Here is a 20,428-nt window from a genome sequence, read left to right on the forward strand (position 1 = left end):
AACAATAGTAATAGCTAACATATATTGAGGGCTTAAATATATTCCAGGCATTTTGCTAAACATTTTATATGTACTATACCACTTAATTTTTATAATATCTCAATACGGCAAACGTTTTTACCTATCTTTTATAGCAGTGTGGTTCAGTTAACCTATTAATTCCATAATTCTCTTGGACTTTTAGTATGCTATCTTGCATATCTCCATAATCAGTGCATCTTCTGAGTTACTGACACTGTGCAACAGTGAGACATGCTCCAGTTACGATGGCCCCAGTTGTTCTCTTGACTTTGTTGGTACTGTTTGAAGCTTGGTATATTCTTTCTGTTCCAAAAAACAGCTGCTAATGAGATTCAGGAACTCTGTCGTTCTAAGTTTCAGAGCATCACTGTGCCTGAATATGCTGATAGAGAAAGTTATCATCTTATCTACTCTTCAGATCTTTACTGCCTTTTCAGGGTCACCAAAGACTTCCTTAATAGCCATCATGCTATCACAACATTTAGCTTGATAGTTGGTTTCTGTAGTACACTGGTACACTGCACAGGGTACGGCTATTTATTTGCATCTGGGCCACCAATGCATTCTCAGGAGAAGGGAAGCTCACTGAGAGCAGTTCACAACTTCATGATACTGACCCAAGCTTGTGTGTTGGTCCCATCTATGGTTTAGAAAGGACTATACGGTCACTTTTAGAGCTCACAGTACTAAGTCTGCAAGGCCAATAGATACCATAAATACTACGAATTTCTTCCCAAATTTGGTATATTGTCCAGGAACTCTGGCTGAAGATCCAACAACAGCATCATAAAATACATCAAATGCTATTCTGAAAACAGAGATTTCTTCAGTTGCATTAAAGTCCAATTTTTTTCCAGTAGTGTTGATGCTGAGGCATGCATACCTTTGGTAAATAAAGTCACTTTGAAGAGACACCAACACTTCCAGGGCTTCATGAAGGCCATTAATAACTTAGATTAGGAAGACTAATCCTGGGTAGCTGGGTGGACTGTCTCCTTCCATGCTAAAGGCAAATTATGCCTGGGCAAACTTCTTGACTGCACTGCTCCATCCAATCTCAGGGACTCACACGGCTCCTTCTCTGCTCGTGATCAGTAGCATCTCGCCAGTGACAGCACTCAGGCTGTGTCTTGGTTGGTGGATTCCCCTATTATCTAATTTCACAGATAAAAAAAATAGGCTCAGACAGGTTAAGTAACTTGCCAACTTCTCATAGCAAGTAAGTGGTAGAGCCAGATTTTGAACCAAGGTCTGTCTGACTCTAAAATCTATGCTCTTAATGACTCTGCTCTCCTTTCAGGAAGGACCGCTGGAGAAAATGATGAATTTTAGTAATATGTTATTAAAAGTCATGAGGAAAGCTATAGAAGTACTCGAGAAAAAAGAAAAAATTAGAAGTTAAAGAAAAGGAGATCCATCAAAATTGGAAACACAGAAAATAAGGGAATTATCAGTTATGGATAATATCTTCAAAATGTAAAGCTATATAATACAAAATGTTATACATTTAGTGAAGAAAGACATATTGATCAAAACTGCTTCCCACCTGTAAAAGGATCTGCTGCAGGCAGTGTGTTAGAAGATCCTGATGAAGAGCCGGGAACATACCGACCACCACCTGTGCATGCAAACAAAGAAAAATCTGAAGTACGCCAGAATCCTGAATTTCATAAATGGCACAATGCTTACATCAGAAGACGCTAAATGTGGGGAGAAATAAAAGAGCAAGGCTGTCCCATGACAGAATAAGAGGAGTTATAGTCAGAAGTCTTATAGTTGGAAAGGTTAGTAAGAAACTAAAATTTCAGTGATTCTCCAAGTTTTGTTTTTGTTAAATTTAATCCTTTACTGTATCTTAGCTTCTGCACTTAAATATTAAAATAACTAGGAATTCAAACATAAAAAGATAAATTGTAGTTGGTCTCTGACCTAAATAATATACACATACAATCAGTTCCTGTTCCTATACGAATTCACTAGAATTCCTGCTGCTGTTGTTGCTATTAAACCACAGGCACCAAATGTGAATCTTTTAGAGAACCCCTGGGTTCATTAATTCATGTGTCAAACAGTGCATTCAGTGCTGAGATCCAGCAGGGAACAAGATTGCTTGTATCCACTGAAGCTTACAACCTACTGGAGAAAATTACAAAGGGGATGAGTGGTTCAAAGGAAACAGATTTCCCATGTATACATTTACAAATGTGTGGTGTGTGTGAGTACGTTTTGTTAGTATCTCTAAGGAAATAATCAGAGGCGTCTACAAAAAGATACATCTAAGGATGCTGATAGAGTTTCAGAAGAGCAAAAGAGCCAAATCGTTGTTAGATTTCCAGACAAAGCCAGCTGCTTTAATATCTGTCCTCCATCCCACAAGATAGCTTATACAATACAGTACTCTTTTGTACTGTAGACTGATATTCCAACCAACAGAAATATCCAGGTAATAAACTTTTTTTTTTCTTGTTCTGTCAAGTGCATCTGCTGGGAGGGTCCTATCATTTATAGTTCGTGGTGAATCAGTCTGATAATCTGTTTAAGTCAACATGCAGGTGAGATTAACTTTATTATGTGAACGAACAATGGAATTTTGAACTAGAAGGAGAGGAGATAATTTAGGAGCATGAAGCATCTGTGAGGGAAGAAGAAAAAAAAAAACACCTGAGACTAGAAGAGGATATGGGATCCTTGCAAAACAAGGAAGAGCACTAGCACATGAAAGATAGAGTCAGAAATAATAGGAACCCATTAACAATAAAGTGTCAATTTCAAATTTTTATTTAGAGCTAGCCCTATATCTAAGAAAAGATAGATATAGGGCCAGTTCTATATCTATCCCATACCATGGCCTCAGTTCCCAGGGCCCAGAGCTCAGGCTAATACCTCTAGAATTAAACTCCATTTCCAAGGATCCCAGACTCAGACTAATACTACTGGGATTATAATACTACTGGCATGAGAACCTAATACCATTAATAACATTTTAGACGCTGTATACTATGTTATAAACAACTGACTTAAAATGAACATGTGGAATACAAATAACATGTAAACTAAAACTACCCATAGTTCAGTTCTAGATCTGATACATAACTAACTAGTTTAGCCTCATGTGAAAACAGAATTTCTATTTACTAAATTTCACCAAAATATATATTTTAAAAAGAAGCAATAACGTGAAGGAACTTACAGGTTTCTTTTCATTTCAAATGACTGAATTAGTTTCAGTTTAATTTTATTTAGTTTATAGTGTGGCTGTATTTTGAAAGAGAACGATTTACAATTGTTTCCATAAATACAAAATTACTATATAATTTGAGCCTCAAAAATATATATCTGCAGCAAAAACCTGCTGTAGATCTTGGTTTTTATTTAAACAGCTAATCATAATAGGTGTTTAAATACAACAAATAAAGAAAAAAAATAATCAACATTGGTGGAAGTATATAAGACTTAATACAAACCCTAACTTACCTGTAAACGGATCTGAAAAACTGGGGTTCCCAAGTCCCAACATTTGACCTTTTGTGTTATCAATAATAAATTTAGCCACCTGATCCAAAAACATAGGATTCAAATCATTCTTCTGCAAGAAGTTGTATGCAGTTAACCAGGGATCATCAGTGATGTTATATGGCAGTTTATATGATGGTCCACCTTCGTTGACATCAATTGAGAAAACATAATCAAACTCCTTTAATAGGAATATAAAAAGGAGATAAGTGATTACTATCTGTTCACATAAATTAATGACATACATAACACAGATTTATTTTAATACTTATAGTGCTAAACTTTCTCCAAAGCACAATTTAAAAATCTTCCACTTGGCAAATAATGTTTAATAGCAACCATATGCATGTGGTGCAAGAATAGTAGTTCACTGGCAGGTAGATGTGGGGGATGGATTATTACTACATATTAATTGTAAGACCAAAGGATGGTTTCCAATTAGTTGATCTCAAGGCCAAAAGTATTAGCTGTTACCTTACCCTACTCATGAAAACATGCTGGCATTATAAGCACAGCCCTGCAGGGTCCCTCATGACCTGTCAAGTTAAGTATAGCTAGGCACAAAGCAATAGATGAAAGGTGACACAGAAGCGCCTAATCCAAAATGGTTGGGAACAGCTTATCTATGTAACTACCAGAAGGCAAATAATGGCTGTGTCCATCACAAATGCAGCTCTCTCTACATGCAAAGATATTAAAAAAAAAAAAAAAAAAAAAAATCTACTTCAAGACTGAGAATCTCCCCATTGAAATCTATTTTTAAATGTCAAAACACCAAAGAAAATTTTATTAGCATGGGGAAAGGGAAACGAAAACTTTTAATTTGTCTAATGCTTTAAGATAATAGCAATTAGAAAGAAGTCGACATACTTTCCCTTCATATAAAACTTTTCCAGATGTTTGCTGATTAGCACCAGATGAGCCAACAACATCACCAATTTTTATCCACCTCCCTTCACTAACACTCCACTGATAGGCTTCGACTTTCTCCCCATCTCTGATTAGGCGAGTCTGTCCTTCTCTAGTACCTTAAAATAAAAATTTTAAGAATCAAAGAGAGAATGGCAGAGTAAAATTTACAAACATTAGATAGAAAAGTTTTTACATTAAAGTTTATATATAAAAGAGAATATGTATTTTGGTTTAATAGAAAATTTTATGAAACAAAATATTTTAAAATGTAATTCTACTGGAAACTGGCCAAAAAGAAAATAATGGTTTAAACGAAACTCTATTGCGACTTCCCTGGTGGCGCAGTGGTTAAGAATCCACCCGCCTGCCAATGCAGGGGACACGGGTTCGAGCCCTGGTCCGGGAAGATCCCACATGCCGCGGAGCAACTAAGCCCGTGTGCCACAACTACTGAGCCTGCACTCTAAAGCCCGTGAGCCACAACTACTGAGCCCACGTGCCACAACTACTGAAGCCCGCACACCTAGAGCCCGTGCTCCGCAACAAGAGAAGCCACCGCAATGAGAAGTGAGAAGCCCACGCACCGCAATGAAGAGTAGCCCCCTCTCGCCGCAACTAGAGAAAGCCCGTGCGCGGCAATGAAGACCCGACGCAGCCATAAATAAATTTATTTTTTAAAAAAACTCTATTAAATAAAGGATGGTTAAAAAGATGTGATTCTACTAAAAAGTAGCTGGCTGATCGAGAATAAAACAAGTTTTATTAACGAATATCTTCTGACAATACTTCATTTCAGTAGATGATTCTCCATTCTTCTAGCTGATCAGGCCAAAAAGAGTAGAAGAGTGTGATTCCTTTCTCTCAATTCTAATCCTTCAGCAAATTCCATCAGCTCTATCTTTAAACTATAGCTAAAACACTACCTCTTCTCACCACCTCCATTGCTACCGGTTGGTACAAGCCACCATTATTTCTCAGTTGGACTGATTCAACGGCCTCCTACTATAGGCCCTGGAGCCCCCTAGAGCCTATAACACTGGCTGTTTATTCTGCCTATGACATTCTCCACACAGATGTTAGCAAGATTTGCTCCCTTGTCTCCTTAAGGACTTTACCTGAAAGCCACATTCTCAACAAGGCCTTCAGTGGCAGAGACTGCTAGCTGTCCTCCAGAGATTCCTGCTCCTATTCCAACGGGTACAGCTGTAGCTGTCTAGTCGAAGACTACCTTATTCTGCCCCCTTACATTCTGTAGTCCCTAGATTACACAGAGTAATGGTCAGTGGAATCTGGGTGGGTGTGATAAATGCCAGTTCTAGGCCTAGTCCATCATCTTCTACCCTCCCCTCTTATGCTGTCTGGTGGCTGAATATCTATAACCAAGGGGACCCTGCAAGCACATGATGAAGATGGTGATTTCAGCATGGGTCCCTGAATGACCCAGAGGAGTAAAATTATTCTACGAACATGTTCCAGCATACCCTGCTGTCAAGTGAACTTTAAATGTGCAACAAATAACCTTCTCTTGTGTTAAGCCACTGACATTTTAGGATTTATCTGTTACAGCAACCAGTGCTATCCTAAGTATTATACATTTCCTGACCACTGAATTTAAAACTCCTGTTTTATTTTATTAAAACTCAACGCCTGCTTTACTCTTCCCATAGTACTTATCTGACACACTTGTATATTTACATATTAACTTTTTAATTATCTGTCTCCTCCTGTAGAACATAAATTTGTGAGAACAGAGATTTCTGTCCCTTTTGTTATCTGTATTCCCCAGAGCTTAGACCAATGCAGGGCAGACAGTAGGTACCTAGTAAATATTTATTGACTGTGTATATATAGAGACAAAAACATTACATTTTTGCAAAGAACTGTAAGAATATTAAAAACATGAAATAATACAGTGGTGTTCAAACTTTTGGTTTCAATATTTCTTACAGTCAGAAATGTTATTCAGAAGTCCAAACAGCTTTTTTTTAATGTAGGTTTTATCAGTTGGTTTACTGAATTTGAAATTAAAAATGAGAAAAGCAAAAAATATATTTACTTCATGGAAAACCGTAATAGATCCATTACATATTGAATAAATAATAGTTCAATGAAAAATAAGTATAGTTTTAAAAATTTAGTGAGAAGTCTGGCATTGTTGTACATTTTTGTAAATCTCTTTACTGTCTCTCTTAATAGAAAACAGCTGGATTATCATACCTGCCCCTGCATTTAACCTGTTGCAATCTGTTGCTTGGTTGATGTATACAAAGAAAATCCAGCGTCACACGGATAATACAGTTGAGAAACAGAGGACTAGTTTAAAAGCCTTTTCAGAAAAATGTGGCTATTCTACAAGTAGTAGATCCTAAAGGTTACAAATTTAGAATCTGAAACTATATCAATGAATTTTTCATGCTCTATTACACTAAAATCTATTGGTCTATCTTATACTTTGAACTGTTCTTTTACCCATGTATGATTTTGTAAGACCATGAACTGGTCATTTGGAAAATACTGATTCACTGAGCTATGCAGATCTTCCATATGATTACACATTTTATTATTCAATATAAAAAAATTGCATTTGTTACTATTACCACTAATGTCACAAGTTTTCCAAAATTTCAATTCTCATTTGGAAGTCTGAATTTTATCTTTGGCAACAAATGCTGTCAGTTGTTTTCCTTAAAGTGACATTCTTCCTTTGTTCATTTTCAAAAAAATATCTGCCAAATACCTAAGCCTGAATAACCGTAGTCGTTCTTTGAAATAAAAATGGCATTCCCTGAAAAAAGGGAGAGTTCAGCCTGCAACTCAAATGACTGCAGAAGTACTTATCCCTGAGGCACATGGTCCTACGGTAAACTGTATGTGTACTTTACACTTTGTCATCCAGAATGTTAAAAATGACATGTACTAAAGGGCCAAAATGTAACGAAATTATTTTTTAATGCTTCATCAGGGACACTCTTAAGGGCAGATGGCATTTTTTTTTTTAAATGATGACTGCATAGCAGTGAAGAACACCATGACTACCTGAATAGTTTGGTGCCACTGCCTTGATCTATGTACTAAGGAGCCAGCAGTTTTACCCACCACCGCTTTTATACCATAAATGTAGATGATAACACAGTGTAAAAGGCAAATAGCATCTTAGTATTATAAAACTAGCTTTGACCACATGGATATCCTGAAAGGATCTCAGAATCCCCAGGGGTCCACAGACCAAGGGATCATGGATTTATCCAACCTAAGATTTCATTTGAGACAACTACTGTCCTCTGATTTTAAACTCAAATAATCCCTAACTCATTAAGGAGACACTGCTTTATTTAAACTCATTTTTATTTTTAGTCTGTACAACCTCTCAGAGAATCCAATCAACCAAAAGGTATTAAATGAGTGACTTCCGAACACCTACTATATATGAGCTAAGTATCAGGTGATTTATTTAAAGAAAAAAAGATTCCTGTTTATAGGGAACTTAGCTCAAAGTCTTTAAAACTGTGAGGCAGAGGCAAAAAGAACATGATTTTTCACTGTGGTTATGCATAATAAAAAGTCTCAAAGATCAGTACCTGGCAATGAGGATAATACTGAATGACTTAACAAAACAATCTTTTTTTCTTGTCACTCATTATCCCAAAAGGCAAGCATGGTAGCATTTTTTACTACTAGATATATTGAAATATTTACCAGGTTCATTCAGATGTTCCCTCCCAGGAAGCTGCTCAGCATTAATGTCCCCTAAATCACCAGTTTTGGAATCAATGGTTGCCTGAGAGAGTTCTCTTTCAAAAGCCTTGATTTCCTCAGCACTTGCTGTCCGATCCTCTGATTCTGTAAACACTCTAATAATACCATCACTATAAGGAAACAGAAACTGATTTTAAGTCACTGCCACAGTAGGTTAACATTATCACTTCAATGATCCAAAGCAAAAATAATCTGCATTTGTGAATATGAAAAATGTTACTATGTATTTATTGCTGAGTATAGAACTATGCTGATTTCAGCACACTACCCTCTATTACTTTCTAAAGCAATGGAAAGGGTGGGAAAAGACTATTTAAGGAAAAAGTTACTGGCAAAGAACAAAGAAATATGTACTTAACACAATTTTCAATTCCAAATTAAATATTTACCATCATAAAAATCTACAGACATAGCATACACTTTTAAAGTGAATATTACACACATAGGTATTATGGTATAAAGAAGGGTAGTAAACTGTTTAACTTATAAAGGGCTCAAATACCCAGCATAGGGCTTAGAAAATACTAGATGCTCGATATCTGTTCATTAGAAACGCACGGAGCCTGTCCTTACTATGCCATTAACTAGCAATGTAACCCGAATCAAGAAAAAAAACAGCTTCATCTCTGGACTAGATGGCAGTCTCAGCCTCTATTCTCAGAAAAATGACTTCATTTCCATAATTTCTCTTTGTGAAATTTTGGGGTAGGGGAGGCAAGTTAGCCACTTTCAACTGTACTAATCCTACTCAACTCTACAGAAAAACTTTCTTACTTAACCTTCTACTAACAGCAGTGTTACCCCTTCATTTTTCTTCAACTTTAAATGACTTTAGGGTGAAAATAACTAAACCAACAAATCAACCTCTGGCCCAGCCAAGGAGTAAAATATATCCGCTTTATTAGACACTGTATCCCTTATGGCTGTCGCCCTTTTTCCTCTTGCCTTCAGTGCCACAGTAGTCTATAATCCTTTTCCTCATCCATTTCTTCAAAAAACTCTTTATCTGTCTCCTCTCATTTACCTTTTTCTATCATTTTCTATGAAAATGTGATGTCAAAAAAGTCACTACTGGAGGATTAACCAAGATGGCGGAGTAGAAGGATGTGCTCTCACTCCCTCTTGCGAGAGCACCAGAATCACAACTGGCTGCTGGACAATCATTGACAGGAAGACCCTGGACTTCACCAAGGAGGATACCCCACGTCCAAGGACAGAGGAGAAGCCACAGTGAGACGGTAGGAGGGGCGCAATCAGAGTAAAATCAAATCCCATAACTGCTGGGTGGGTGACTCACAGACTGGCGAACACTTATACCACAGAAGTCCACCCACTGGAGTGAAGGTTCTGAGCCCCACGTCAGGCTTCCCAACCTGGGGGTCCGGCTACGGGAGGAGGAATTCCTGGAGAATCAGACTTTGAAGACTACTGGGAATTGATTGCAGGACTTTGACAGGACTGGGGGAAACAGAGACCCCACTCTTGGAGGGCACACACAAAGTAATGTGTGCATCGGGACCCAGGGGAAGGAGCAGTGACCCTGGGGGAGACTGAACCAGACCTACCTGCTGGTGTTGGGGGGTCTCCTGCAGAGGCGGGTGGTGGCTCTGTTTCACCGTGGGGATAAGGACACTGGCAGCAGAGGTTCTGGGAAGTTCTCCTTGGCGTGAGCCCTCCCAGAGTCTGCCATTAACCCCACCAAAGAGCACGGGTAGGCTCCAGTGTTGGGTTGCCTCAGGCAAAACAACCAACAGGGAGGGAACCCAGCCCCACCCATCAACAGTCAAGTGGATTAAGGTTTTACTGAGCTCTGACGCCACAGCAACAGGGAGGGAACCCAGCCCCACCCATCAACAGTCAAGTGGATTAAGGTTTTACTGAGCTCTGACCGTCACAGCAACAGTCAGCTCTACCCACCACCAGAGCCTCCCATCAAGCCTCTTAGATAGCCTCAACCACCAGAGGGCAGACAGCAGAAGCAAGAAAAACTACAATCCTGCAGCCTGTGGACCAAAAACCACAGTTACAGAAAGATAGAGAAGATGAAAAGGCAGAGGGCTATGTACCAGATGAAGGAACAAGAAAAAACCCCAGAAAAACAACTAAATGAAGTGGAGATAGGCAACCTTCCAGAAAAAGAATTCAGAATAATGATAGTGAAGATGATCCAGGACCTCGGAATAAGAATGGAGGCAAAGATCAAGAAGATACAAGAAATGTTTAACAAAGACCTAGGAGAATTAAAGAACAAACAAACAGAGATGACCAATACAATAACTGAAATGAAAACTACACTAGAAGGAATCAATAGCAGAATAGCTGAGGCAGAAGAACGGATAAGTGACCTGGAAGACAGAATGGTGGAATTCACTGCTGCGGAACAGACTAAAGAAAAAAGAATGAAGACAGCCTAAGAGACCTCTGGGACAACATTAAACGCAACAACATTCGCATTATAGGGGTCCCAGAAGGAGAAGAGAGAGAGAAAGGACCAGAGAAAATATTTGAAGAGATTATAGTCAAAAACTTCCCTAACATGGGAAAGGAAATAGCCACCCAAGTCCAGGAAGCGCAGAGAGTCCCATACAGAATAAACCCAAGGAGAAACACGCCGAGACACATAGTAATCAAAGTGGCAAAAATTAAAGACAAAGAAAAATTATTGAAAGCAGCAAGGGAAAAATGACAAATAACATACAAGGGAACTCCCATAAGGTTAACAGCTGATTTCTCAGCAGAAACTCTGCAAGCCAGAAGGGAGTGGCATGATATACTTAAAGTGATGAAAGGGAAGAACCTACAACCAAGATTACTCTACCTGGCAAGGATCTCATTTAGATTTGATGGAGAAATCAAAAGCTTTACAGACAAGCAAAAGCTAAGAGAATTCAGCACCACCAAACCAGCTCTACAACAAATGCTAAAGGAACTTCTCTAAGTGGGAAACACAACAGAAGAAAAGGACCTACAAAAACAAACCCAAAACAATTGAGAAAATGGTCATAGGAACATACATATCGATAATTACCTTAAACGTGAATGGATTAAATGCCCCAACCAAACGACATAGACTGGCTGAATGGATACAAAAACAAGACCCATATATATGCTGTCTACAAGAGACCCACTTTAGACCTAGGGACACATACAGACTGAAAGTGAGGGGATGGAAAAAGATATTCCATGCAAATGGAAATCAAAAGAAAGCTGGAGTAGCTATACTCATATCAGATAAAATAGACTTTAAAATAAAGAATGTTACAAGAGACAAGGAAGGACACTACATAATGATCCAGGGATCAATTCAAGAAGAAGATATAACAATTATAAATATATATGCACCCAACATAGGAGCACCTCAATACATAAGGCAACTGCTAACAGCTATAAAAGAGGAAATTGACAGTAACACAATCATAGTGGGGGACTTTAACACCTCACTTACACCAATGGACAGATCATCCAAAATGAAAATAAATAAGGAAACAGAAGCTTTAAATGACACAATAGACCAGATAGATTTAATTGATATATATAGGACATTCCATCCAAAAACAGCAGATTACACGTTCTTCTCAAGTGCGCACGGAACATTCTCCAGGATAGATCACATCTTGGGTCACAAATCAAGCCTCAGTAAATTTAAGAAAATTGAAATCATATCAAGCATCTTTTCTGACCACAATGCTATGAGATTAGAAATGAATTACAGGGAAAAAAACGTAAAAAAGACAAACACATGGAGGCTAAACAATACATTACTAAATAACCAAAAGATCACTGAAGAAATCAAAGAGGAAATAAAAAAATACCTAGAGACAAATGACAATGAAAACACGACGACCCAAAACCTATGGGATGCAGCAAAAGCAGTTCTAAGAGGGAAGTTTATAGCTATACAAGCCTACCTAAAGAAACAAGAAAAATCTCAAGTAAACAATCTAACCTTACACCTAAAGAAACTAGAGAAAGAAGAACAAACAAAACCCAAAGTTAGCAGAAGGAAAGAAATCATAAAGATCAGAGCAGAAATAAATGAAATAGAAACAAAGAAAACAATAGCAAAGATCAATAAAACTAAAAGTTGGTTCTTTGAGAAGATAAACAAAATTGATAAGCCATTAGCCAGACTCATCAAGAAAAAGAGGGAGAGGACTCAAATCAATAAAATCAGAAATGAAAAAGGAGAAGTTACAACAGACACCGCAGAAATACAAAGCATCCTAAGAGACTACTACAAGCAACTTTATGCCAATAAAATGGACAACCTAGAAGAAATGGACAAATTCTTAGAAAGGCATAACCTTCCAAGACTGAACCAGGAAGAAACAGAAAATATGAACAGACCAATCACAAGTAATGAAATTGAAACTGTGATTAAAAATCTTCCAACAAACAAAAGTCCAGGACCAGATGGCTTCACAGGTGAATTCTATCAAACATTTAGAGAAGAGCTAACACCCATCCTTCTCAAACTCTTCCAAAAAATTGCAGAGGAAGGAACACTCCCAAACTCATTCTATGAGGCCACCATCACCCTGATACCAAAACCAGACAAAGACACTACAAAAAAAGAAAATTACAGACCAATATCACTGATGAATATAGATGCAAAAATCCTCAACAAAATACTAGCAAACAGAATCCAACAACACATTAAAAGGATCATACACCATGATCAAGTGGGATTTATCCCAGGGATGCAAGGATTCTTCAATATATGCAAATCAATCAATGTGATACACCATATTAACAAATTGAAGAATAAAAACCATATGATCATCTCAATAGATGCAGAAAAAGCTTTTGACAAAATTCAACACCCATTTCTGATAAAAACTCTCCAGAAAGTGGGCATAGAGGGAACCTACCTCAACATAATAAAGGCCATATATGACAAACCCACAGCAAACATCATTCTCAATGGTGAAAAACTGAAAGCATTTCCTCTAAAATCAGGAATGAGACAAGGATGTCCACTCTCACCACTATTATTCAACATAGTTCTGGAAGTCCTAGCCACGGCAATCAGAGAAGAAAAAGAAATAAAAGGAATACAAATTAGAAAAGACGAAGTAAAACTGTCACTGTTTGCGGATGACATGATACTATACATACAGAATCCTAAAACTGCCACCAGAAAACTGCTAGAGCTAATGAATGAATATGGTAAAGTTGCAGGATACAAAATGAATGCACAGAAATCTCTTGCATTCCTATACACTAATGATGAAAAATCTGAAAGAGAAATTAAGGAAACACTCCCATTTACCATTGCAACACAAAGAATAAAATACCTAGGAATAAACCTACCTAGGGAGACAAAAGACCTGCAGAAAACTATAAGACACTGATGAAAGAAAGTAAAGATGATACCAACAGATGGAGAGATATACCATGTTCTTGGATTGGAAGAATCAACATTGTGAAAATGAGTATACTACCCAAAGCAATCTACAGATTCAATGCAATCCCTATCAAATTACCAATGGCATTTTTTACGGAGCTAGAACAAATCATCTTAAAATTTGTATGGAGACACAAAAGACCCCGAATAGCCAAAGCAGTCTTGAGGCAAAAAAATGGAGCTGGAGGAATCAGACTCCCTGACTTCAGACTATATTACAAAGCTACAGTAATCAAGACAATATGGTACTGGCACAAAAACAGAAACATAGATTAATGGAACAAGATAGAAAGCCCAGAGATTAACCCACGCACCTATGGTCAACTAATCTATGACAAAGGAGGCAAAGATATACAATGGAGAAAAGACAGTCTCTTCAGTAAGTGGTGCTGGGAAAACTGGACAGCTACATGTAAAAGAATGAAATTAGAATACTCCCTAACACCATACACAAAAATAAACTCAAAATGGATTAGAGACCTAAATATAAGACTGGACACTATAAAACTCTTAAAGGCAAACATAGGAAGAACACTCTTTGACATAAATCACAGCAAGATCTTTTTTGATCCACCTCCTAGAGTAATGGAAATAAAAACAAAAATAAACAAATGGGACCTAATGAAACTTCAAAGCTTTTGCACAGCAAAGGAAACCATAAACAAGACGAAAAGACAACCCTCTGAATGGGAGAAAATATTTGCAAATGAATCAACGGACAAAGGATTAATCTCCAAAATATATAAACAGCTCATTCAGCTCAATATTAAAGAAACAAACACCCCAATCCAAAAATAGGCAGAAGACCTAAATAAACATTTCTCCAAAGAAGACATACAGACGGCCACGAACCACATGAAAAGATGCTCAACATCACTAATTATTAGAGAAATGCAAATCAAAACTACAATGAGGTATCACCTCACTCCTGTTAGAATGGGTATCATCAGAAAATCTACAAACAACAAATGCTGGAGAGGGTGTGGAGAAAAGGGAACCCTCTTGCACTGTTGGTGGGAATGTAAATTGATACAGCCACTATGGAGAACAATATGGAGGTTCCTTAAAAAACTAAAAATACAATTACCATATGACCCAGCAATCCCACTACTGGGCATATACCCAGAGAAAACCGTAATTCAAAAAGACACATGCACCCGAATGTTCACTGCAGCACTATTTACAATAGCCAGGTCATGGAAGCAACCTAAATGCCCATCAACAGACGAATGGATAAAGAAGTTGTGGTACATATATACAATGGAATATTACTCAGCCATAAAAAGGAACGAAATTGAGTCATTTGTTGAGACGTGGATGGATCCAGAGACTGTCATACAGAGTGAAGTAAGTCAGAAAGAGAAAAACAAATATCGTATATTAATGCATGTATGTGGAACCTAGAAAAATGGTACAGATGAGCCAGTTTGCAGGGCAGAAGTTGAGACACAGATGTAGAGAATGGACATATGGACACCAAGGGGGGGAAACTGCGGTGAGCTGGGGATGGTGGTGTGCTGAATTGGGCGATTGGGATTGACATGTATACACTGATGTGTATAAAATTGATGCCTAATAAGAACCTGCAGTATAAAAAAACAAACAAAACAACTAATACTAAACTTTCATTGGGTTATTTGTATGGAAATATGTTAATATAAATGTTTCAGACATTACATGAAATTTCTAAAAATCTTATATTGGTATGTGTATGGAAATATGTTAATATAAATGTTTCAGACATTACACGAAATTTCTAAAAATCTCATATGTTCTGGTATAATGTTGTAAGTAACAATCCTAGTTATTACTTTAAAATGTATATCTCAGAAATAACTAATTTTCTTGTCAACTGCATTATTATGAACTTTCATCAAATCTTTAACCGTGGTCATTTTTAAGTCTTTTGTCATTTACAGACAGTTCTGGGTGTACTCTGATGATTTTGCAAATATGTTCCTATAAAAGGGTTTCATCTTCAAGAAATTCATGGAAAAGACTCTGACAAGTACAGGTTTCTGGTAACTGACTGTACTGCTGAACTGAATGAATAAGCATTTTCAGAACCCTAATGAAAAACTGATGAACTCATAAAAGTGCTAACAAAAGATCAAGATGAAAAAAAAAAATTAATTACACGGGACTGAGTGAACTGATGAGGATGAGTATAATTTTTGTGACTTTCTGTCTGAATTAAAAAAAAAAAAAAATCCCACAAGGACTCAGAGGCAAAGAATATACAAATCAATTTTCACTGCAAAGTAAAGGAGCTGTTACAGTGGAGGATTACTGGACTGAATGTCAATATTATGACATAGTATGAGTGTGTTTCATGTTTGGTAATTGCAATCATTGTTGCTTTTGTTGTGGTCATCCATGTACAATGCTTGGTGTCAGTCTATTTATCTCTTGTAAAAATAAAAAAAAAATAAAAATAAAAAAAAAAAGTCACTACTAACATCTTTCAAAGCAAATCCAAAAGCTTTCCTAACTTTCCACTCCTTAACCCCTCATGTACTTACTGACACTGATCACAATCTCCCTCCAAAATCTCTTTTCCATCTCTGAATTTCAACATCTGGATTGCTTTTTGTTTAGGCTACTGGCTTCTCTTTTTCTACCCACAGTGTATCACAAGTTCAGTCTTTAGTTCTGTTCCTCCCCTTCTATGTTTCTTCCCTCAGAGAAAGATGCCCTATTGCTTGACTCTGGAAGTTCTGTGCCAATCTTGATTTTCAGTCTCAGCTGCTACACTAGGACCCAGTCCAAATGCCCATGACCAATCTGCATGAGTGTGGCTTATCACCACTTGGATCCCAGGAAGTTATCACCTTCTTCACCAAACCAATTCTCAGTCTTGTCCATTTTTATTAATGTGGACTTCTAATCATCCGAAGTTTGAAACTCTATCCTTTTCTGACACCCCCCCCTTCTGATCATTTTCCCTCCGCATTATCTCATTTTCTGGTCTTTTATCCATTAGCACTGCAGGGTCAATATTTCATAACTTTACACCTACTACTGCAATTGCTACCAACTTGGTTTCCTGCCCATTGTCACCACTAGTTAAATCTAACCTACGTATTTAATAATTCATAAGTTCTGCTTTAATCACAGCACTTCTTGCTCAAGAGCTACAACCCTTTAACCCCAAGCACTGAATCTAACAAATGCCGGGCATTCCAGGTTCTCCATAATTAAGCCCCACCCTACCATCTTCCCCTGTCATCCACTGTTCCCCAGCATTGTTCCTCCACCATTTTCCTTCATTATCTTTCAAAACCCAATTCAAATTTCTTCTCCAGAAAGTTTGCCCACACCAATCTCTAACTTCTCTAATTTCATGTTTCGACAGCACAACTTACAGTGCAATACTATTGTAATATATCGTGTATCATTACTGCAAAAGCTGTCATACCTACTACTGTTTTGTTTAGTAACACAAATCTGCCTGTGGTCTCCCCAATTCACCTGAAATTCCTATGGCTTATCTCTGTGCACTCTAACACTTACCTAAGGCCTAGACACATATTATTGATTGATTGACTAGAACATGAATACCTCGCACCAACCACAATGTCACCATTGTCTAGCACACAGCAGCACCATATAGACTGAGCTGGAAGTCGGATTGTTTGAGCACATTCCCCGTGTTTCCAGATTCTCAGAGATCTGTCTTCTGCTGTTGTCACAAAATCTAAAATTAATGAATACAGGAAAAATTAGTTTGAATAAATAAAATTAAGTACATTTATATATACCACCTTTCTAAATAGGCATACTGATTTTTAAACCCCAAAGTATTTATAAATTATAGCTTTAAATTTTATGTATTTGTCACTTATACAATATACAACTTCAAAAAATCACATTTTTATATATTTCACATCTTACACACTATACTTTAAACCAATAAATTATATGAAGTCTTTCCTCAGATGCCCAAGAACTTTTTACAACACACCATCAAGTCTGAATTAATATGAAGATGATCATACAGTTTTCTCCTTTAGGAAAAAGATACTTATGAAATAAAGTTACTAAATTATTCAAGTTACAGTTAGTAAATTGATTTAAATCATTAGCCCTCCGCCCCCCACCTCAAGATGGAATAGAACAATGCTCAATGCTCAATACAAAATTTAAAATATGGGGCTTCCCTGGTGGCACAGTGGTTAAGAATCTGCCTGCCAATGCAGGGGACAGGGGTTCAAGCCCTGGTCTGGGAAGATCCCACATGCCGCGGAGCAGCTAGGCCCGTGAGCCACAACTACTGAGCCTGCGCGTCTGGAGCCTGTGCTCTGCAACGGGAGAGGGCGCGACAGTGTGAGGCCCGCGCACCGCAATGAAGAGTGGCCCCCGCTCGCCGCAACTGGAGAAAGCCCTCACACAGAAACGAAGACCCAACACAGCCAAAAATAAATAAATAAATAAATTTTAAAATATGTAGTATAAGACAGTCTTACCTTTACAATTTGGAAAGACAGATATGCTATAAATATAATTTGTATGACCATAAAATACTTCAAGACACTCGCCAGTGATTTGCCACCTTCTAATACTAGCATCATTTGCACAGGAGAGAAATTCTGTTTCACTCAAAATTGCCAAGCCTCTTACACAGTCTTCATGCCCTGTATTAAAAAAAAAGAACAAGATTAATCAATAAAAATGGATCATTTGGTTGATGGCTCTATGTATTTTATAAACATTATAAAACACATACCAGTGAATATTAAAAACCGATTTTCAAGTTAGAGAAATACTTTTATTTTTCCCGGTAGAAAAACCTGATAGCCAAAATTTGTATTGTAGGCTTGGCAGTATTTTTTATCACCAGTCTTGGGAAGTTATTCTATACTTATCATATCTTCTCTAAATTATTTCTTAAAACTTTCTTAAACCCCTCCAGAAATAGGATTCTGATCCCCACAATTTTTTTTTAAAGAAAATCCTTTATTTATTGATTGATTGATTGGCTTCACGGCATGCGGGATCTTAGTTCCCGACCAGGGATCAAACACGTGCCCCCTGAAGTGGAAGCTTGGAGTCTTAACCACCGGACCACCAGCGAAGTCCCCCAATTTTTACTTGACAATTCATTTCGACTTTTCTTCCCCAATAACAAGAGTAATTCATAACATACACAATATTAAAATATAAACAGATATATAACAAAGAGTAAATATCCCCTAAATTTCTCACCACATAATACTGAGATTAATATTTATAAAGCACCAAGAAAAGAAAAACTAAGGTTACAAAAAAGATTTCAATTATTTAAGAGTTTGAAATAAAATCTTTATCACAGAAAAGTAAACTTTATTAAAATGTGAAATAAGTTGAGAGAGATTAATTTATCTAAAACCACACAATCAGTGGCAGAGCTAAAGCAAGAATTCAAGTTTCCTGCCTCTTATTCCTACTTCTTTTAATTCAACCAAAACATAAATATAAAGCCAAACATTGTTGCTTTACCAAGGGAAACATTTCATAATTTATATAAATGCAGGCATTAAAATGATAAAATAAAAATTAATGACTATTGATTTTTTAAAAGGGCAAGAATTTATGGAATGAAAACTGCTTGTGTTATGCTGATTGTATATATACATACGTGTGTGCGTATTTATTCCTCTCATCAAAGGATATTAAATGTTTTTAAAAACTTGATAAGATTCCATTTTTTTCAATATTGAGGCACTGTAGATGCCACTACAATTTTTTTTTAAAGACAAAACATTCTCAGAAGTTTGTGATCTAATAAAGGAGACCAGAAGTCAAAACCTTTCCCATGCTCAGTATTTCCTATGCTGATTCAGATTAGCTATAACAGAGTAATATAAACTTAATACATATGTATATATGTTGTATATGGAAGCAGAAACAAAGGGATGTTTAGTTATAACTCACTGCCCATTTTCCACCTACAGATAGTTTTATCTGCACAAAGGGACTTCTTGAAGTATTATCCAGGATGCTGATCAACTTTTAAGGAATAAATACAAGGAAAAACAAACAAACAAACAAAATCATACCAAAAACGTTAAGTGCCCCACAAATAAATCATCAGTTCTAATATTAGACAGCAGATGCCTCGTTTTAGGAGTTATTTAATAGCTGAGGTTTTAAAAGACTACCCATCTGAAACCACAACATAAACAAAGCCTGAAAGTTGTTATTATTAAACAATGTACTTCAATATTAATAAAAGCACGACTGATGTTTTCCTCATATATGAAGATAACACTACTGACCCACCCTCAATAAGACTTATGCTTGGAAGTTTCAGGCTGAACTTGTTCAAATGACAACCAAAACATAACTGAGTACCAAAAATTACATATATAAAATACACAGAAGCACATACCCATATTGTAGCTATTTGTTAGTCCATATCTGGTCGTTTTATGAGAGGTCTCAGTACATCTTTTAAAAAGATATTACAGGGCTTCCCTGGTGGCGCAGTGGTTAAGAATCCGCCTGCCAATGCAGGGGACACGGGTTCGAGCCCTGGTCTGGGAAGATCCCACATGCCGCGGAGCAACTAAGCCCGTGCGCCACAACTACTGAGCCTGCGCTCTAAAGCCCGCGAGCCACAACTACTGAAGCCCGCGCGCCTAGAGCCTGTGCTCCGCGACAAGAGAAGCCACCGCGATGAGAAGCCCGAGCACCGCAACGAAGACCCAACACAGCCAAAAATAAATAAATAATTAAAAAAAACAAAAAGATATTACATATTAACTGTCAGAAAATTTACATTCACCCAAGTTAAATGGCTAAAATACACTGATGTTTTTCAAATACCACTTTAAAACT

General features: G+C 37.2%; 1 protein-coding gene and 1 long non-coding RNA gene across 2 annotated transcripts in view; one reads left to right on the forward strand and one right to left on the reverse strand.

Moving 5' to 3' along the window:
• PLAA (phospholipase A2 activating protein) overlaps nt 1-20,428 on the reverse strand; it is a 43,359-nt gene that overhangs the window by 7,497 nt on the left and 15,434 nt on the right. Inside the window, exons 5-10 of the mRNA XM_082470464.1 lie at nt 18,076-18,243; nt 17,171-17,306; nt 8,143-8,312; nt 4,405-4,562; nt 3,496-3,715; nt 1,568-1,639 (exon numbers count right to left, since the gene is read on the reverse strand). Coding sequence (XP_082326590.1) covers nt 1,568-1,639; nt 3,496-3,715; nt 4,405-4,562; nt 8,143-8,312; nt 17,171-17,306; nt 18,076-18,243 — 924 coding nt within the window. The remainder of the gene's footprint in view (nt 1-1,567; nt 1,640-3,495; nt 3,716-4,404; nt 4,563-8,142; nt 8,313-17,170; nt 17,307-18,075; nt 18,244-20,428) is intronic.
• Nucleotides 1,647-5,212, forward strand: LOC309664790. Its single transcript, XR_014266049.1, has 2 exons — nt 1,647-2,464; nt 4,792-5,212. It is a non-coding gene; the product is annotated as an uncharacterized lncRNA (long non-coding RNA).

The sequence above is a fragment of the Balaenoptera physalus genome (genome assembly GCF_965194825.1).
Source record: "Balaenoptera physalus genome assembly, chromosome: 7".
In the NCBI taxonomy this organism is placed as follows: Eukaryota; Metazoa; Chordata; class Mammalia; order Artiodactyla; family Balaenopteridae; genus Balaenoptera; species Balaenoptera physalus.